Below are 14831 nucleotides of genomic sequence, written 5' to 3'. Positions count from 1 at the left end.
AGACCACTCTTATCATTTGCCACCATGTGCACCAGGCTGGCTGGCTCTTCAGTTAGTTAGGAGACTAGGAAGTCTGCTGTCTCAGACTCATGTCTCTCATCTCTCATGTCTCTTATCTCTCATGTCTCTCATCTCTCCATGGAAACACTGGGATTACAAATGCATGTAATAAGCACACCCGGCTTTACAGGACTTTGTAGAGAGTTAAACCCAGGTCCTTGTCGTTGCACAGGAGCTTTAGGAACTAAGCTGTCCCCCTACCAACCCCTTTCTGAGGTTCTGAATGCCAATGAAGTTGACCCATCTGACCAAGGAGCTCCCTTACTGGGTGTCTGTTATACACCATGCCCTGCTGTAGGTGCTCAGCGTCGATCCGGAAGCAAATGAGATACTGATACTCAAAGAAAGAACATTGTGCAGGGACTGAATCCTCCATGCTGCATTCCAAGAACTATGTCAGCTTTAACCCAGGTGAAGAACCTGTACCGGCAACCAAGCAACACTTGCAGGTGAGAAATCCAAGCACACGGAGTGAAATAAACACTGACCCAGCTGGGTGGAGGTCAAGGGCCAGGTAGAGGTGTCAGAGAAAGAACCATGGGGCTACTGGGACCTCATCAACTACATCAAGGTGCCCTGGCTGTTTCTGAGCATGCCTTGCTGCCTATAAAAGGTTTATCAAAATAACCACAGTGCCAGCCCACTCAGGTCACTTTGACAAAGTGGAAGAACCCAGTTGATGAAGAAGGAGATGTAGTTACCAGATGGCACTTGTGGGGATTGTGCTGGATTTATGTGTTTTCAGTGTGAGACATGGACTCTGTCACTGTGGGGCAGACACGGAGAGGGAGAAGGGAAAGCAGAAAAGGAGAGGTTCTATTCTGAGCCCCTGGGTACCTGCAGGTCTTTCCACCCAGGGGAGAAGTACCTTTGAGGGCTGGATGAGGAGACAGAAGAGCTGAGAAGTTGATTTTGGAGTGTGGGGAGCCATGCTCCTTCCACACAAAGGTCATATCAGTTTTGTTTCCTCCTCATGCACTATGTATACCACTACTGACATTCAGTGAGCAAGACTGCAAAGCTTCCAATGCTTTCCATCTTCTTAATTAGGGTCTCAAAATATTGAAGTTGGGACCTTGAGAGATAGCTCAGTTGGTAAAATGTTTGCCTTGTGAACACACAGACCTGAGTTCCTGCCTCAGAATCTACATTAATCAAAACCTGGGCATGGTGATCTCAGGGCTAGGAGGTGGTGATGAGAGGATGGTTCCCTGGAGCTCACTGGGCAGCAGCTTAGCGTACTCTGTGAGTTCCAGGCTACTGAGAGACCCTGTCTCAAAATAAAGTTGGATGGTGTCTGAAGAAGGACACCTAAGGCTGTCTTCTGGCTTCCATGGGTACATAGAAACATCTGGACCAGCACACACATGAACACCCATACACAAATAAATAAAATAGATAAACAATTGAGATCTAAGCAGTAAAATGCACAGATCTTAAGTGCATCCTTCTGTGGATTTTGAAAATAAACATTTACCCATGCCCCAAACAAGATACAGAACAAGTCCAACTTCCCAAGGAGATTTGCAGCTGACCTTCCCTCACCACCAACAAAGGCAACCTTTGCTCTGGTTTCTATTCTCATAGGTCAGATTTCTCTATTCTTGAATATCATCCAAATAGAATCAAAGTACATAAACCCTTTCACGTCCTCCTCCCTCCTCTCAACAGAATGTTCTTGAAACCCCTATACAGGGTTGTACAAACCAGGAAACCCTCACTGGGTTGCTGAGAATTCATTGATGGCATTGATCTGTCTCTTGTTGATTGGTGTTAGTGCCATTTGAGGCTACCAACAAAGCAATTGACCCAGTCTTCGAACTAGTTCCTTGGTAGTAAGTTAATATTTACCCTAAGACACTCAACAAGCAGCACGAATGGGTTAAGGGCAAAAACATTTGAGAGACAGGGGCACAGTGTCCCAGTGAAAGGGGGGAGATGAGTCAGACTGGAGACCATCTCATCTGGGTGGAGACTTCACGTAAGAAAGGAGCCTGGACAAGGGCTGTCTGTCTTTCTTGAACCACATCCTCATGCCAGCCTGAATCCTCCCTCTAGCCTCCTGGGCTTTACCTGACTGATACAAGCCTTCCTCCCTGTCTCATTGCTTTGTCGCTGTGTCTCTTATTGCTTGGTAGCTGACTTGGGATACATTGGACTTCTTGCTTCTCTCGCCACTTCCGCCCAGCCGTTGTACGCATGCGCATGCGCTGGGCGGTCCTAGAACACGATCTCCATTGAAAGGAAAGGGGAGAGCTCTTGCTTTTTCCACTTGGATGTGCTGCAATTGACTGAAATCGGGCTTTTCCCCCTTTTATTTGATTTTTATTATCTGTGCATGCGTGTTTTATCTGCACATGTGTCAGTGCACTGCGTGCATGCCGTGCCTGTGGAAAATGGAAGAGGACATCAAATCCCCTGGAATAAGAGTTACAAACAGTTGTGAGACACATAAGGGTGTGCTGGAATTTGAACCGTGTCCTCTGGAAGAGCAACCAGTATTCTTAATCACTGAGCCATCTCTCCAGCCCCGCAAATAACCAAGTTTTAAAAATCTTGGGGGGGGGGGGAGGTGTTTCTGTGTTTGTGTGCTGTGGTTTAGTTAAGGTTCCCGTGCTGGAGGCTTGGTCCACAGTAAGACATAAGAAGCAATGTAACCTTTAAGAGGTGGGACCTTGAGGGAAGTGTGTGTGCCTGGGATGCCACCTTTGGGGAAAAATTGATGCTGGTTTCATGGAGTTATTTCTCCCCAGAGCCGCTTTTAGAAAGCAAAGTCACCTGTGTGCTGAGCCTCTTCTGCATGCATCCAGTTCTTTTTTGTTTTTCTTGAATGGTGGGACCCAGACAAGGTGGTTCTCACTTAGAGGTCACACTGATAAGACCGTGCAGCCTTTAAGCCTCCAAAGTGTGTGTGTGTGTGTGTGTGTGTGTGTGTGTGTGTGTAACCCTTTATTTTAAATTACCTACCTTCAGTACTTGGTTACAGAAACAGCCTATTGGTTCAGTATCTAGAATCTAAATTAATGTCTATTTTGCCCAACATTTACTGTTACTTTAATATTTAAATCAGATGCCAACTGTTGAAGATCAGGACAGGTCTTATAAAAATCTAGACTTGGGATGGAAGTGTGGCTCAGTAGTTGAGCACTTTCCCCGACATGCTCGAGAAAGTACTCTCTCCTTACTGCTAAAACCAAAACTACAAAACCAGACTCCCAGCTTCTTCTAAACAAGAAGCTTTCTCTTTAGAAGGAAGCCTGGCAACACTCCATAGCCTGGGCTTCCTCCTTATTATCTACGTGGTTCTTGAAAGCATGGGGGTGGGGGAGGGGGTTGTTCCCCTGACCCTGTGAGCCTTCTGAGGACAAGAACCTATCACACATCTCTCTACAGTTCCCAGAGTTGCAGGTGCCTCACAGGTCCTGCATCAAAGAGAGGACAATACTAAATGAAAGTCACAGCAGAAACAACCATCCACCAGTGACTGCCTTTCATGTTTGCAATTTAGAGCCAGAGAAGCCTGTGAAGGATTGAAGTAGAAGGCCATTCCTTCCAAGTGGAGTGTGTCACTTTGCATTATGTCCTAGGGAACCACAAAGACTCCAAGTACTATCTATGATGATCAACACCTGTCCTGACTTCTGGGCCCTTTGTACCCCACCCCTCCAAGTGCACTCTCAGCTACCCCACAAAGCCAGAAAGCATGAGGTGCCTGGAGAGGCTCCCACCTACCCCAGGAGGATGGGCTGAGCTTGGCTGATTCCCAGGGAGGATCTGGCAATACCATTACCAGTATTTGACACCTGAATGCTTATGATGTACCAGGTGCTTCGAGGTATGATGTTATTCAATCCTCATGTAATCTTTCCATAGTGTCAGAATCCCTGTGTTACAGATGTTACAGAGTTGAAAGCTCTGGGCTGCTGCCCAACCCCTCCTCACTCATTTTATTAGGGATAGATACCTCCCCTATTGAGTGAAGAGGGCTGTGGGTAAGGCCCAAGCTCCTGTCTCTGGACAGGGATACTTAGCAAAGAAAGCCCCATAGTTTTCTTTCTTAGGGGGGTGGGTGGAGGATGAGCTACTCTAGCTGCTTGTAGCAGCAGCAGCTTGATCTGACAGTCACTGCCAGTAGCACCAGATTCACACAGCCACGGGAACAAAATGTTAGGGGAAAATCTCCCCATACTCAACATGCACAGAAGACCCCTTGCCTTTGATTCCAAAACAATACAGTACTGGCCATTTAGAGACCATTGCAATGTAATATACGTTCTAAGGCATCTGGATTGGTTTAAAGTACATGGGAGGACAACACACACACAAACACACACACACACAGAGAGAGAGAGAGAGAGAGAGAGAGAGAGAGAGAGAGAGAGAGAGAGAGAGAGAGATTCTGTGTGTCTCCAGATTTGGATATCTGCTGGGGACGGGGTTCTGGAACCAATCTCTCACTGACATAAAGGGACACTGTCCTTACCCACATCCTTCCTTTCCTCATCACCTGCTCCTGACAAGGCTGGTAGGGACCAATTCCCAAATCAATTATTATCACTTGACTGACTGGTGGTTTTGAGATAGGGCCTCACTGTGTCGCCCAGGCTTGTTGCTAACTCTATCCTCCTGCCTCAGCCTCCCAAGTATTGAAAATAGAAAAGTCCCTTTAAACCAGGCTTTGGGTCCTTATAATTTATTTCTAGAAAAACTCAAGCCCAGGGCTGTAACAAGCTTTGGTATCCTGGAAAGTTACTTCTTGGACCTCAGTTTCTTCTTCTGAAAGAGAATAGTTGTGAGTGGTCCCAGTGTTACCTTCAGAGATGTGACAAGCAAGGGTGCTCTAACACAGTGTGTCATAAGTATTTTGTTAAGTAAGAGAATCCTTAGTCTGCTTGGGTGACTCACTCTGAACCACCCAAATTATAGTCTCTTCCCCAGCCCACAGGCAAGGCCAGGGGCAGAGGACACCCTCCAGAGGATATTCTGAACTGCCTTCTCATTGCATCAAGGGCACTCCACCACAGTACACTGTCACCCCAATTCTGGAAGCCCCTGTAACCTGTCACATGTTACTCAGAGTTGTTTCTGATAAGAAGCTTGAAGGTAATTCCTGACTCATCCTGGGTTCTAATTGCTTATTGTGTGGGGGTTACATTTCTCACGTTCAAGGTCAAGTAAAATCCCTGCTTGTGTCTGACAGGGATTTCAGTCTGTTGGAAGCTCTTTTATTTATTTATTTTTTTAAATCAACCACTATGGTATAGTGCGATTATAACTCAGCTGTAAACAAGTATTTGCAGGCTCCTGCTAAGGATAAAGGGACATATTTTGTTGCATGCAGATAAAACAGCACTGTACTTCAAGCCAATTACTGTCTCAGACAAATGCTCTATTCGCACACGTATAGAGAATGTTTTCTTTGGTGTTTGGAAATGTCACCCCTGCTGCCCCAGGACAGAAGAAATTATTTTGTGAAGCTGAGGCTTCATTTTCTACAAGAGAATGCCAGCCTTGTATTTTTGTTTTGCTTTGTTTTTGCCACCCATAATCATAACAGCTCCAGCCAACAGACACTGCCAATCCAGAAAGATGTCTCTGGAAGTCTTTCCTTCCAGTTCTTTGCTGAAAATACCCAATTCACAATTCTGTGTGGTGGGAAGATGGTTCTTTTATCAAGTTATTAGGGACTACACAGCCACCAAGAAAAATGACATTCAATGACCAAGGTCATTGTATATGTCAGTCACTTTGTCCCTGAGACAAACACCTGACAGATATGACTCAAAGGAGAAACAATGCATTTAGCTCCCGGTTTCAGAGGGATCTGTCCACAGTCTCCTGACCCTGCACACTTGGGCAGAACATCACAGTGGTGGGAGTGTGTGGCAGGGACAGCTGCTCACATCATGGTGAACATGAACCAGAGAGAAGATAAGAAGCCTAGCAAGGAACAAGACAGCTACAAGGACCCACTACCAGTGCTTAATTCCTCCAGCAGCTGAAGTTTCTAGAACTTCTCAAAATAGAGCTGCCACCTGATACTAAGCGTTCAAACCCTAAGCCTGTGAGAACACTTCAGATTCAAACTAGGGCAGTGGAGGGAGGATGATTGGCAACCCCAAGGCCAATATGTTTATTCCACTCATGTCCACAGACACCCCACAGCATCATTAGCATGACCATCATCCAGACTGTGTGGAGGATCCAGGCTCATGACAAGAGCCCATGGTTGAGGGAGGGAAGTTAACATGCTACTTGGGGTAAATGCCAACCTCACTCAAAGCCACTGCAGTCAGATACTCTGAGCTCGCCATCTTCCCTAAACTCACCTGAAACTCATCTTTTGACCTGCGTACTCTGTCCTCACTGGCCTTCTTACAGGCTCATATAGCTGCTGTGCACCGTGTTTCCCACATGGAAATACTTTCAAGTCACGTGATGCACATATGCCATGTGTAGTTACACCCACCTTCCCCCAAATATCTCCCTTTGCAAGACTGGCAGACATCTATATACCTGCTACCTCACAATAGAGGGCAATAGGGAACTGTGGTGCTTTGAATAGGTTTGGTCCCCCACAGACTCATGTGTTTGAATGCTTGGTCCACAGGGAGTGGCACTGTTAGGAGGTGTGGCCTTGTTGGAGGAAGTGTGTCACTGTGGAGGCGTGTTTTAAAGTCATACAAACGCTCAAGCTCCACCCAATGCAGAAAATAGTCTCTTCCTGGCTTCCTGTGGGAGATAGTCCCTTTCTGCTGCCCAAGAATCAAGATGTGGAACTCTCCGTCCCTCCAGCACCATGTCTGCCTGCATGCTGCCATGCTTCCCACCATGATGATAATGGACTGAACCTCTGAAACTGTTTACCTTGGCCATGTTGTACCTTCACATCAATGAGACCTAACTATGACAGGGGCCCTGGTCCCAAAGACAGAAAAGCATGTTATCTGAAGTAGGAACAAACATCAGTAGAGTCCAAGGTTACAACCAACCTCATGGGATGGACAAAATGATTCTTTGTGAGGATTTGCCCACAGGAGCTTGTGTAGCATCACCAGTAGTCAGTCCACTTGAGAACAGTAGAGACCCACAATTCAGAATTCAAGCAAAATATATCTCTACTTCTTTCCACTTCTCCACTCCCATTATTCCCATACCAGTCCAGATCAGCATCACAGAGACCTGGGCATGAAATGAACACTTCAGAAGAAACAACCAAGTCTGAACCAGTACAGAGAAGACAGAAGTTCTCAAAGTAGGAGGTTTTTGGGAGCTGGGACAGCACTGCAAAGGCTCAGAGTCATGAAAGATCTGGCACCATGGACTGGATAAAACGATCACAGTGATATGGTCTATCTGGTTCCTATAGAAACCATGGAAGAACAAAAACCTCACCTCAAACTTCTGCCGAAGCTCTTCATTGCCCTCGCTTCCTTCCGGCGGCACCGGCACATTGAAGTACTCGCCTTCTTCCTGGCTTAGTAACTTGAACCTAGGGAGAGACAAGCGGTTGGGATAAGTCTATGACGGTGTAACAGCATCAAACTGAGCAGGAAGTCTACCTCAAATCCTGTGTTGAGGGCTGGGGAGATGGCTCAGTAGGGTAAAGTGCTTGTCATGAAACTCGAGTTCAAATCCCCATAGTACACATAAAGCTGGGCATAGTAATGTATCTGCACACCTAGCACTGCTAGACGGAGCAGGAGGAGGCCAACACAAGGGACTCTCCAGAAACAACTCAACAGTCAGCTGGCCTGTGTACGGTAGCATTGAGCAACACACACTGCCTCAAACAAGGTGGAAGCTGAGGACCTCGGCATGTGGGCTGTGGCAGACGTGCACCAGCCTGGCACACACACACACACAGCTCTGCGAGCTATAGCACTCACAGAGCACGGCTCTCTGCTGAGTCATGCTAGCAAGACTCCCTGCTCTCTTTTCTCCCCTGTCCCCTGTCTGCTCCCTTCCACACAGGACCACAGATCTCACAGGCTTTCTCCCTCAGAGGCTGTCGGGGCTCTGTTTTTGGCTTCTGAAGGAACAGTGTCCCTGTGGGTATGCTTTCAATCCCTGGTGTTGCTTAGGTCCCACCACACCTCCTTACTCTTTTGGATAACCTTGGATACAAAGTCCATCTGAGCCCCTGTATTTTTATCTGCACTTTGGAATAGAAGTTCTCTTTGCATAGAACTGAAAGGCGGTGTGCGTGGGAAACAAATGCAGCACCAGGCAGTCAGCAAATCCTCAATAAATACCATCAAGGTTGTCATCATTAACGGTACCAATGGTCATAATATTCATGGGAGCTTTCATTTTGACCACTAGGATATTGACCACAGATAATAAAATTAAAAACAAAACAAAACCGAAGAGGGAATGGTGACATGTCGACATTCAAAGGTGAGGGCAAGGCTCCCAAACTCCTCCGCCCTGGCAGTTCTACCTAAAAATTAGCATGTATGATGTATTCACGTGGAATCTTAATCCTAATTTTTTTCTTAATTCACATATCTTAAGCAGTGTCCATATGAAGAGATAGATGAACCAGAGGCAGCAATACAAGCCTCTGAGCCTCACACTGGATGCTCAGTTCACTCCCCCGAAGTTCTAAAAGATACAAGACTAAGAAGGTGTGTGCACATTTGTGGCAGCTCAAGGAGGTTTGCTGTACATACGAGTCCCAGGAGCTTCTACAGGTGACGTGATCATGAAAGAATACCTCGTGCTGTGTGGCAAGCTTTGCCATTCATAAGCTTCATGTGGGTGCTGCCAAATCTGCACATTATTTTTACTTAGTGTTTTTCATGTAAATAATTGGAGTTTTCAAAAATAATAAGTTCACATTAATAATCAAAAATAATAAGTTCACATTTAAAGTCCACTGTCTGGCTTGAAGGTGAAAGTTAGCATATATGAAGATCTAGATTTACCTGATGACACAGGAAATGAAACAAGAAAGTGGAGTGGGAGGAGAGAGAGAGAGAGAGAGAGAGAGAGAGAGAGAGAGAGAGAGTCCATCTATTTCTTTAAGATAAATCCAGTCACTTTCTTTGAGTAAAAATGACTGTTAAAAAGAAAGGTGTGACTTTCTTTGATGTACTTCTTATGTGAGCATGAGAACCTGAGTTCAAATCTCCAGTACCAAAGAAAGGAGCTGGGGCCCTCTAATCCCAGCTCTAGGTTAAAAATGGGAGGATCTCAGGGATTCTTAGCTAACTGGTGAGCTCCAGGTTCAAAGAGAGACTTTGTCTCAAAATACACCGTAGAGAGCGATTGAGGAAGACATCAACCTCTCTGGCACACACACACACACACACACACACACACACACACACACACACAGCTGCCTCCTCCTCATGCTTCCATTGTGATGCTTAGCTTAAGCACACGAGACCAACTAACTACAGACTGAAATTTCTGAAACTGTGAGCCAAAATATATTTTCAGTCTTTAAGTCGTTCTGTTGGGTGGGTTTAGTCCAAAGAGGTGCAGGGCTCCCACAGTCTAGCACAAGGCTTTCCCCCTCCAGATGGAACCAGCAAAGGGTGAGTGTCGAAGCATCTTAGGCACCTACCCTCAGGACCATCCCTGCACAGCACTGAGAAGTGGACAATCACACTCTGATTATTAGCATCCAAAGTCATGCTGGGTCTCACACTTCAGAAAAGACAGTTCATTAGTTTTCACAGATAGTGGAAACTTCAGCCACTGACAAGCCTGGATCAGATGAGCAAGGTGTAAGCGAGGGTCCCTTCCCTACACCCAGGAGGCTGGGGAGGAGCCAGCTCTTGGAGAAGGCCTGCCATAAGCAGTGTAGGAAGGACTGACCCAGACTATATGCACTTCTGCTGGACCCAGGAGAGGATGCTGTGCCCTACACGAAAAGAACAGGGACTCTCTCCAACTTAACAATGTGCACAGAACTTTACAGTATGTAAAGGAGGACACCTCTCCCTCAGGAGGGACTCTTGCCTGTGTAGCCATCTCTACCTGTGGTCCCCTACAGGATACCTGGTATGCATGAGATTTAAAAAGGCTCCTGGCTCTCTTATCTGGATCTAAGGGACTAGGAAAGGGCCACACGTCACCTCTGTGCTCATCGTTCAATGAGAAGAGATAAAGGTGGCACATGTAAACCCAGCCATCCAATGAAAGAAATATGGACGTGGTAGATCAGACAACCCAGGAGAGCAGCTGTGGGAGGAAAGTCCTGTAAAATGTCTAGTTCATATTTTCAGTGAGAGCCATGAGAGCCAGAAAGGGAACAATCTGAAATTAGGAAAGATTGTTTCAGAAGAAAACTCCAATCACTGAATTTCAAAAATCCACTGGAGACAGTGAACACAGGATGGGTAATTCGGACAATTAGGGAATTAGAGAACGGGGCAGGGTAATGTCTCTGCCCGACGCCTTGATATTTATCATATTAGGGTAGAGTTACACAGACACTCTGTGCACACTAAGAAAAATTTCTTCACACATATGAAGAAAAGTGGCATTTTACATGAATGGGTATAATTTCATAACATACGTGTTGGGGAAACATTCATATCCTCAGTATTGAGAGTTGTTTTTCTCTGCAGTGCTGGAGACCAAACTCAGGCCTTTGTGCTTGCTAGGCAAGTGCTCTACACTGAACAACATCCCTTATGAAAAGTTCTTAGGAATCAATGAAAAAAAAACGCAAACCCTTATAAATATAAACAAATAGCAATCTGCAAATGGCTTAGCATAATTGGAACTACAGAGTGTGTACAGTCCTTGGGTTGAGTGTTTGACATATACATTCCTAAGAGTTGACATGTAAGGATGAAATAATACTGACATGCATTCATCAGATGGAGATCTTTTTTTTAAAATACAGGATGTGTTAGCAAACATTTATTGAGGCACACATTCTCAGAGCCATCAATTTCAGTCTTGCGGATTTATTAGGACATAATTAAAAGTGTATACACATAAGAGTTGAGCTGCCAGCTTGTTGTGAGTTATTTTTATAGATATTCATTTCCTGCCTTAGAAGAAATGACTGTTTGATGGAGGCAGATCTACAGAATGGGTCACATGAAGCTGTAAGAAATGATGTCTGGAGCTGGCTGGTGGTGGTGCATACCTTTAATATCAGCACTTGGGAGATAGAGACTGACAGATCTCTGTGAGTTCAAGGCCAGCCTGGTCAACAGAGCTAGTTCCAGGACAGCTAAGGCCACACAAAGAAATCCTGTCTTGAAAGAAAGAAAGAAAGAAAGAAAGAAAGAAAGAAAGAAAGAAAGGAAAGAACAAAGAACCGACAGCAGCTTAGATAGCTCGAAGGACAAAGAACTTGCCTGTCAATCAAGAGGATGGGGTTAGGAGCCCTAGTGCCCACATAAAACTGAACCCTGCATCTGTAACCCTACCTTCCTAAAAGCTCAGAAGTCACCTAGCGAGGTATACCCAGCAATGAACCAGAATCTGTCTCAGACAAACTGAAAAATGATGACCAACACCAGAAATTGACCTCTGACCTCCACAGCACATGCATGCTACAGCACACAAGCACCACCCCTGAACGAATATTCATGCAAATGAACATGCATATGCACATACAATACACACTACACCCAAACACACATGATTTTAAAAAATGATATAGCCAAGGTTATTGAGTGATGGGAACAGGTTCATAATTTGTAAGGCTTTACTTTTATTTGGCAAAGTACATCAACAGGGAAGGAAGAAGGAGCAGAATAGGTCTCCTCAACTTCCTCACTCAGAACACAGACCAACAGTCTTCCTCCTTGCTGACCTAGCCCTTGCTTCACAAGAAGCCAGCACAGGCACAGGCTTGCCTCGGGGCCTTGGAGTAAGCTGCTTTCACCCTAGATAGCAGCAGGACCCAATCCCTCCTCCCCTTAGCCCCCTGCTAAATGTCACCTTGCCAGTAAATTCTTTCCTGAGAAAGGACTCGAAATCTACATCTCATCCTTGCTCCCAGCACTCCCCAGATAGCATTTATTTATCAGTCTGGAGCACGTCATGTCCCTCCACTCCCATTGTGAAAATGTTACTTCTTTTTCTCTACCTAGAGAGAAATCTCCCCGAGGCTGAAGATTTGTATCTGTTTTGTTCTCTTGTGTCTCTTGAGCACAGGGGGTTCTGCTGCTGTGGATTTCCATGGAAAGAAGGGCAAGTGACTGTATGGATGTCATCAATGAGGTTACAGGGGGAAACATTAACTATGACAATTATGACATCATGTTGTTAAGGGGGAAACATCAACTGTGGCAAAGATGACGTCATGTCGGTATAATAGATCTGGAGGAGTTACTAATAATGAATATTGCTACATTCATAGGAAAAAGAAAACACCACTAGAAATGAAAATAAAACATTTCTGACATTTTGACTGAGAGAGCCAGGATGAGTATTATGCACTTAGCATAAGTGAACAAAATGAAAATACAAAGGCATAAAAGGTTTACAAGCCATGAAGATGTGCAGTTCACCAATGCCGAAGTATACATCTTACAGACAACAAATACAATTTTTATTCAAATGCCTATAGACTATTTAGGATCAGTGGATGTAGACTAAGTTTACTTGAAAGAAAGGGAAATAAGACAAACTACAAGGGGCTGAAAACTTGGCTCTGTAGTTAAGAGCACTGGCTGCCCTTGCAGAGGACCCGGGTTCAACTCCCAGCACCTCACATTGGCTGCTCACAACCATCTGTATAGTTCTAGGGGATCCAAAGCCTTTTTCTGACCTTCACAGATATCAGGGATGCATGTAGTACACATCCATATATATAGGCCAAACCCTCATACAATAATATAATAAATAGAAATAACTTTTTTAAAGAAAAAAAAAAGAAGCTGCATCTCCTGTCTAAACCATTTTATTGCAACTTGACACAGGAACAGATACTTGAAGACTTAATTTACTTCTCTCTCTCTCTTTCTCTGTCTCTCTCTCTCTTCTCTGTGTGTGTGTCTATGTGTATGTATGTGTACCATGTTCATACAGGTACCCAAGAAAGCCAGAAGAGGGTATTGGATCTTCCCAGGAAGCAGAGTTACAGGTGGCTATCAGTCATCTGATGTGCGTTCTGGAAACCAGGCTCTGTAAGAGCAGCAAGTGCTCTTAACTGCTGAGCCATCCTCCCAGGCCCATGAGCAAATATCTAAGTGCAAAGTTCATTCTCAAGAATAAAGACTGTGCCTACATGTAGTTTTGTAAGAATGGAAATGAAGAACACATTTCTCAGACCCAGAAAGAGCAAGAGAACTCAGGATGTGACACATCAAAACCTAGAGAAATTGCCTATTCCCACAATAGCGTTTGTTATTCTTAAAGAACTGGGTAAGGTACGAAGAGAAAAACAAATAGTGAAATACTCAACTGGAGTTCAAAGACAAATGCAAAATAAACAGACAAAGAGAGGAAAACAGACATAGAACTAAGACATAGTCCCAGAGCAGATTCTTTGGAGAAAACAAACCAAACAAGTAATACAGATGAATCTCCAGCCAAACCAAGAGGAAGGGGAACAGCATAAATAGACACAATTAGACACACAGGGGAGGGTTTGGCAGAAGGTACAGAGCTGGCAGCAAAGAGGCAGATGAGTGGCCGGGGGCAGGCGCTGCACATCTGGAGGCTTCCACAGCTGCCTCTGTGGGTTCTGCTGAATGGTTTTAAGTCACAGTCAAGCATCACCAGACGACCAGCACACACTCTGTGAACTTCCTCGTGATGAGGGCATCATAGATTGTACTAACCCAAATCTAGGTGGCAGAGCCCCCTGCATCCCTGAGCTCTGGGTCTAGCCTACTGCTCCCCGAGGCAAGTCTGTACAGCATGTTCCTGTAACTGAATGCCAGAGGCACTTGCTGTACAACAGTATTTGGCCAGAGGATTTTTTCCAGATCTGTTACTGACATAGAGGCGCACTGTAAACATCATACAACACGTAACTGTATAAGGCAGCAGCAGGAAGGCTGGAGGAGCCCGCCTCCTACTGGACAGGGAACTGAGTTTGCAAGGTGTCATGTGACTTATTTAACATGGAAGAGTGTTAAAAGACTCTCTGGAGGCCTGGGAAGATAGCTCAGTCTGTAAAGTGCTTGCTGCCCAAGCGTAAGGCATCTGAGTTTAGACCCACAGCACCCACATCAAGCAAGCTGGTTCACAGGCCTGTGAACTCAGTCCTGGGAAGAGGGACAGAAGACGCCTGAGGACTTTCCTGGCTAGTCTAGCTGAACTACCAGGTTCAATGTGCCTTAAAAAATTATTACTAGTAACTCTACTTTTTTTTGAGAGAGAGAGAGAGAGAGACAGAGAGAGAGAGAGAGAGAGAGAGAGAGAGAGAGAGAGAGAGAGAGAGAGAGAGAGAGAGAGAGAGAGAGAGACTGACTTCATATAACTCAGGTTGACCTTGAACTCATTTCATAGCTAAGGGCGACCTTGAACTTCTGACTCACCCTGCCTCCACCTTCCCAGTGCTGGGATTACAGGCCCATACATACAGGGGAAAACAGCACATCTAGTGTGTGAGGCATTGGGGAAGGAACCAGGCACTAGTGCATGCTAAGCAACTCATCTGATTATCATATCCAGGTCTCTTATGTCTTCTCATTGTCTTTCTCTTTGCTTGGGTTAAATGCATAGCTCTTGTTAAATTTCTCCCTGGAAAACGGTTTCAGTCTACAACTGTTTTAAGCAAACAACTGTCTTTTTGTTGTTGTCATTTAAAATTGTTTGAGTAGAGCAGGCAGGCGCTACCCAGG

The 14831-nt window shown here is 45.2% G+C and overlaps 1 protein-coding gene across 3 annotated transcripts in view; it reads right to left on the bottom strand.

Moving 5' to 3' along the window:
* Prkcb (protein kinase C beta) overlaps positions 1-14831 on the bottom strand; it is a 327890-nt gene that overhangs the window by 88856 nt on the left and 224203 nt on the right. For all 3 annotated transcript variants that reach the window (XM_076942168.1, XM_076942171.1, XM_076942174.1), the window contains one exon: positions 7456-7552. In XM_076942168.1, the coding sequence (XP_076798283.1) occupies positions 7456-7552 (97 nt within the window). The remainder of the gene's footprint in view (positions 1-7455; positions 7553-14831) is intronic.

The sequence above is a fragment of the Arvicanthis niloticus genome, chromosome 1 (genome assembly GCF_011762505.2).
Source record: "Arvicanthis niloticus isolate mArvNil1 chromosome 1, mArvNil1.pat.X, whole genome shotgun sequence".
In the NCBI taxonomy this organism is placed as follows: domain Eukaryota; kingdom Metazoa; phylum Chordata; class Mammalia; order Rodentia; family Muridae; genus Arvicanthis; species Arvicanthis niloticus.
The sequence above is the reverse complement of the archived record's forward strand: the minus strand, read 5'-3'. Positions and strand labels throughout refer to the sequence as shown.